Below are 6,477 nucleotides of genomic sequence, written 5' to 3'. Positions count from 1 at the left end.
AACTGAAATTAGTTAGGAACCTGCACCGCTTGCCAATCGAGCCAGAGCTCGTTCTCCAGTAATGCAACTCCTGGATGTTTGGTTTCCAACTAGCCACCGACAGCCCTATAGCCAAGCCCAGTGAAAACGCGCGGGGGTGGCTGTTTCCGTTAAGCCAGTCTTCTACTGCGCGCGGTGCCTTTGCAAAGCGGGCCAAAGGTAAGCAGACCAGCCTTTTGCATAACAAACCAAACACGAACTCGTCGTGGCCACCCTCATCTTCACACGGAAGCAAACAAACGCTGGTTGGCTACCTACGAGGAGGCCTGGGCTGCCTAGGCTTGCTTGCTGTTAAGCTCCCATGAGCCCAACAAACCAAACTCGCCCATATTCTTTGATCATGCACGAAGTGAACATGACATGGTTGCTTTAGGACCATTCTAACAGTGTCACCTTTCCTAAACTGTGTGTCCATGAGTTTCGACGCATCACGGCATCGAACACTCTAGCGGACCCACGAGTAGTCTCGGATGCCTCCATCCTCAGGCTTACTTTATTAATTTTCTCTTACCTTATCCTCTCATCTCACTTTTCCACCACCGTCCACCCTCGTTGCATGGCATCGTTGATGGCTAAGGCATGCACACCGCCGTTTTCCATTGCCGAGTGGTTTCTTGGCTTCCCGTACGGAGAGTTGTCGCTGCCTTCTATAACTGGTGTGGCTAAGTGAGCTCCAATCTGCCTCCACCCATGGTCTTACTCACCGGAACTCCACCTAATGCACCCCGACCAAGCTCGTCACCGGCGATGGCTTCCACGCTGGCCGGTTCGACCACCACGCGGTTCATGCCACGGCTCCTGGACTTGCGGTCGTGTCGTGCGCATGTGGCGCTCCCGCTCCTACCAGCGTCTCCACTCACCTAGTGGCGCTCCCGCTCTTGCCACCGAGTTCTCGGCGCCAACGCGGCGTGGTCCACAGCGACTGCTCCGGCATGGTGCACCATGCCTAGCTCACCGCTTGCCATCATCCTCCCTCTCCACTGCACCCGAGCGCCGATTGCTGGCTACCACAGTTCCCCACTAGGTAGGTCGTCGTCGCCGGCGATGCCATGTTTCTAGTGTTTCATCTGGATGTTGCATATGTTGTAATGGTTATATACATTGTTGCAAGCGTATGTTTCATGTTGCAAGCATATGTTTCAAGTGTTTTAGACATATTTTTCAAGTGTTTCATCTAGACGTTACAAAAGTAGATCTGGATGTTGCATATACATGCATGTTGCAAGCATATGTTTTAAGTGTTACAGGTGTTTCATACGTATATTCCAATTGCTTCATCTGGATGTTGCACATGTTTGCAACGGCCTTCAACTGTTTTCCAGGTGTTCTGCAAGTGTTCTATACGTATGTTACAAGTGTTACATCTTAAAAAAATAGGTCCGGTGTTGAACATGGTGAAATGAGATCCACCTGTTGCAGCCGCCTGTTACAGCTGCTAGGGCACTGCCGAGGGGCACGGATGTTCCCACATGCATGTGCGTGGGAAGCGGAGACGGCACGAGCGGTCTCCACGTGAGGTTTGACGGCACAGGCGATGTCCGAGCGGCGCGGACGCCTGCGTGGGCGCGTGAAATGCAGGCACAGGAAACGGACTGCAGGCGACGTCTGAACGGCATGGCCCCCGCGTGGGCATGCGAAACGGCCTAGAAAATGGATTGCAGACACGGACGTCCGTCCGGCAGTGCCAGTTTCTTTTAGCTCTTCTCTGTTCTGCTCTACTCAATGGACTCTGCAGCTACATCTACATGTACCTAAGCTTTAAGAATTCAGATGATGTTCTGGCAATTTTGTACACTTTCATGTGTATCGCAATTCTGAGCTGGACGATCAAGATGTTCTTATATATATAAACTACTAATAACAAATACAATAATCCAAAATTGTGTCTCAGTGGATATGTCCCTGGGAACAACGGAGCAAGCACATTGTGGCAGCCGCGGCGTGCACGCGGGCTACCGCGCCGCCGTTGGGGAGCTCAGGGCGTGGGTGTGCTTGAGGATGGAATTGAGCCTCTGCAGCCTGAGGTCCTCCCGGAACTGCCGGATGAACAGCTCTGCGCGCGCGTTCAACTCCGCCTTCCCCTCCAGCGCCTCCCCTGCTTTTGATACCCTCCGCCAGTCCGCCACCACCTTCGCTGGCTTCTTCTTGTGCTCCATCGACAACGCAGCAGAGGCTGCTGCTGCTGGCGGTGGCGACGCCGGTGGCTGCGCGCAATGCCGCTGGGCTAGCGCGTACGCCTCGTCCAAGCTGATGGACTCATCATGGTCTTGCTCCTTCTCTGCCTCTGCCTCTGTCTCTGCCTTGTCCTCCTCCTCCATTGGCAGTGCCGGAGGAGCGTGGTCCTCCGCTGTTGCCATCGCCACAGGCGCGCTCGGTTGCGCGGCCCTGATCGCTGTTGTTGCGGCCGCCAGCGCCTGTGGACTGCGCTCAGGCGCGCACGCCTGAGTCGCGGACGCCGCCTCTGCTTCTGGCGAGCAGCAGTACGAGCCCGAGGCAGCACTGCTTTCATCGATCGGCAGCTGACCCATGGGAAAGATGAAGAAGGACCGGAGACGATCCAGGACCATAGATGACCCGCTGCGGCAGAGCCTGCGCCGAGACGACGGCGTGGCCCCGGCCCCGCCGCCGGCCTGCCCTGCCTGCGCGCCGCTGGTAGACATGACGGCGATGGCGCCGACGACTGCGTTGAAGAAGATGAACCACGCCGCGGCGGGGCTGAGCCACGGCGACAGCATCGGCCACCACGATAGCGTTAGAAGCGCCATCCGAGCTCTGCTTGAGTTTGAGGATTGCCACACCCACAAGGGAGCAGTGCTTCGTGAGTTGTTGTAGGAGCAATATATACACGGGCGCTGGGGACTGGACGGCATGTTCGGTGACAGCCTGAGCCTGCTGCCGCGGAACGTGTGAACGGGCGGGACAGGTAAGCCGCGTAGATCCGCCGCGTCCTTGTCCCAACTCGGAACGGCAAAGCAGAGGTTGGCGTCGCTGTCCCTTCGCATCTTTTGCATGTGTGGCCAGTGGTCACTGCAAGTGGCACACGAGGTTTCAGTTAACTAGTAGTCTAATCCAACCGAGTAGGCCTGGCAGCCACCACGGTGACCACCGAGAAGATTCGCCCTTGGATTAGGATCGTAGTTTGCCGCTGTGTTTTATTACGTGTCTGCTTTTACCTACAAGTACGTACACACGGTGAATGAAGCAACACAGAAACGTTGTCGATGCCTATCTTGAATCACAAATTTATCGGAAATGCTACTTACGTGTAGGGCGTCCGACCAGACGCCTCTTGGTGGGCTCGTATATCAACCCAATAGACCTTTGCTCAGTGCTAGCTTGTTTTTATTTAGGCCCCCTTCAGTTGCCAAAAAATTTTGCATAGTAACTGTCACATCGAATCTTGCGGCATATGCATGGAGTACTAAATGTAGATGAAAAAAAAACTAATTACACAGTTGGTCAAGAAATCGTGAGACGAAACTTTTGAACCTAATTAGTCCATAATTAGACACTAATTACCAAATACAAACGAAATGCTACAGTGAGCCAAAATCCAAAATTTTTTGGATCTAAACGCACCCTTATTATGACATCCACGTCTGTCTCTTCCTTTGCGTTCATTGGATAAAGAAAGGAGGAGACAAGAGACCTGCTCCGCTATACTCAGCGTGTCGACGGTCACCCCGCCTGCTCCTGCTCCATCGGTCACCACACTACTCCTACTATGTGGCCCGCTCCGCCGTCGACGGTCACCCCGCGTTGCTCCTTCTCCTGCTTCACCACGCCGCCCACTGCTTCCTGTTGCCGATGCTTCTACGTTGTAGCCCGCTTCGCCTGACAACACAGGCACCGCTGCGCCCACGCGTGGAGACCGCTCCCTCGGCCGCCAGCTAGCCACTGAGGCCGCCGCGCAATGAGAAGCGTTAGGCTCCGGCACAGAAGCCCTCCGGGCTTGCCTCCTGCTACGGCTACGGCGCCCCGATGCAGACGGCGAAGGAGGACGTACCGAGATACAATGCATGTTACAAGCGTACATTTCAAATGTTTCAGATATTTTAAAGGTATGTTGCAAGTGTTTCATAAGGATGTTGCAAAAGTAGATTGGGATGTTGCACATGTTGCAATGGGCTATACATGTATGTTTCAAAGTGTATGTTCCAAATGTTTCATCTGTTTCAGACATATGTTGTAAATGTTTTATTTGGATGTTGCAAAACTAGATCGGGATGTTGCATATATATGCAAGTGTTTTAGGTGTTTTCATACGTATGGTGCAAGTGTTTCATCTTGATGTTTGCAATGGCTACACACGTGTTTTCAAGTTTTTTCTGGTGTTTTGCAAGTGATTCAAACGTATGTTGCAAGTGTTTTAGCTGTTTCGGACGTATGTTGCATGTGTTTCATCTAGATATTGCAAAAGTAGATCAGATGTTGGCGGTGTTGCACATGTTGCAATGTGCGTAAGAAGCGAAGGGGCCATGAGCGGTCCCTGCGCGTGGTTTGGCGACACGAGCGTCGTTCGGGCGGCGTGGGCCCCGCATGGGCGCGCGAAATGCAGGCTCGGGCGGGGACGTGCTGGCCCGACCGCCCGAGTGCAGAAAACGGAGTGTAGCGCGGGCGTCTGTCCAGATATCCAAGCGCTAGCACTGTCGTAAATTTATTACCGCTACGATTGGCGTGGCACATACTTCTTCCTACTCCCTCCGTCCAAAAAAATTATAAATCTCGCTTCTCGAGAAATCATAGATTCTCTGACCAAATATATATATAAAAGTATTAATGATTATGATGCGTAATAAGTATCATTAGATTAATTAATTATAGAATATATTTTTGTAAAAAACCTAATTGTAGATCTAAATGTAAACTAAACTTAGTCAAATTTAAGATCTATAAACTTAGTCAAATTTAATATCTTCTATAAACTTAGTCAAACTCCTCATGAAACAAGATTTACATTTTTTTTATGGAAGGAGTACCTTATTATAGCTTTTTATTTTGCCCCCGAGCCTAAAACATTTGAAAATGATGCTCAAGTCATATGCATCGGTGCCATTGTTTAGCGTGTACTCCATCCACCCTTAAAAAAATGTCATTCCAAGTTAAATACTTTCAATCTTCATATTTAAATAAGGGAGATGCTATATTTTAGGCGCCTGAAATATACAATGTTTTCAGGCGACGGCTTATAGCTGTCAGATTAGCATCCAGCGGTGACAATCGTCATCCAGCGGTTTCTATTGATAAGCAGACAAAACAGGTCCGTAAACAGACAAAACGGGTCCGCAACCAAACTCAGAACATAGATCTACTCCTTAACAGGTCTGAAAAACCCATTAAACTTGCTGGAGATGTACCGAATGAATAAACATGGGCCTATTTCTTCACATTGAACTGGGCTTTACACAGTGAACCAGCCTGTTCGTTTGACCGTGGCTTGTCGTAAATAATCGTAAATTTCCAGCCGGAACGGTATTTTTCTCTCACACAAACTAGCCAGCAGTACTTCTTCATGAATCAGCAATGATACGAACCAGCCAACCGAACAGAAAAAACACATAAATTTGTCCCACTTAAACCCACTGCTACAAGTTAAATGTTCCAGCTCGTGCATGTGAAGTCCACAGAATATGGAACACCAGGATCACTGCATAGTCTCACCCCGACAAAATTCACATATTAAGATATTCTGAGCAAACAAAGGCACAATGAGTATGATCTTGAAAATTTCAAAACATAAATACGAAGATTGCACATTTCAAATAGTGCAACTAGTACTCGTTGATAATGCAATTATACTGTTGCTTTTCCTATACGAAGATCAGACATTTAACTTGAGGCTTATCGTGGTATTTCTTCTTCATTTGCTCAATCACCACAGAAGATATATCGATGTTGACATCTTGATAACTATCATCTATCATGTTTTCACCAAATACTGCAACAATCAAGAGAAGATAAACCACATAAGTAATTCCACTAGATCTGAAGTAATGTAGACATCTTGTGTTTAGTATTTGTGGTTAAATTGATCATTACAATTAATAAATAAAAGCACATCTATGCTTGTGACTAATGACGAGGATTTATCTCAGAATTAACCAGGAAATTCAGTTTTTAGTCAGACATTGTGTTTCTTGACAAACTGTCAGAAACTATCCTCAAATGCCATTAGTGAGATTAAGTAGTAGTGACAAAATGACCGTATCATGACGTAGGCTGCAGAAGTATGAAACTTTATAGAGATCAACATTTATTGATATGTCAACTAGGATCTTGAGTGCTTGAGCATGCTTACCAGCGAGATGATCACAAGGCCAAGCTGTAGCGTGTTGCTCCTGCATGTGCTGGGACATCTCATAGCTCTCTAGCTGCAGTGTTCTCTGGTTCAGGAAGCTCTCGCTCGCCTTCAGGTCTGCCTCAAGTGTCGCCTCTGGG

The 6,477-nt window shown here is 49.1% G+C and overlaps 1 protein-coding gene across 1 annotated transcript; it reads right to left on the bottom strand.

Moving 5' to 3' along the window:
* Positions 1-1,750: 1,750 nt before the first annotated feature.
* On the bottom strand, positions 1,751-2,830 carry LOC136531258 (uncharacterized). Its single transcript, XM_066523928.1, has one exon. It carries the CDS (start codon positions 2,802-2,804, stop codon positions 1,992-1,994), a length of 813 nt encoding a protein of 270 aa, XP_066380025.1. The 5' UTR covers positions 2,805-2,830; the 3' UTR covers positions 1,751-1,991.
* Positions 2,831-6,477: the final 3,647 nt, after the last annotated feature.

Source organism: Miscanthus floridulus, unplaced genomic scaffold, assembly GCF_019320115.1.
Source record: "Miscanthus floridulus cultivar M001 unplaced genomic scaffold, ASM1932011v1 fs_311_2_3, whole genome shotgun sequence".
Lineage (NCBI taxonomy): Eukaryota > Viridiplantae > Streptophyta > Magnoliopsida > Poales > Poaceae > Miscanthus > Miscanthus floridulus.
The sequence above is the reverse complement of the archived record's forward strand: the minus strand, read 5'-3'. Positions and strand labels throughout refer to the sequence as shown.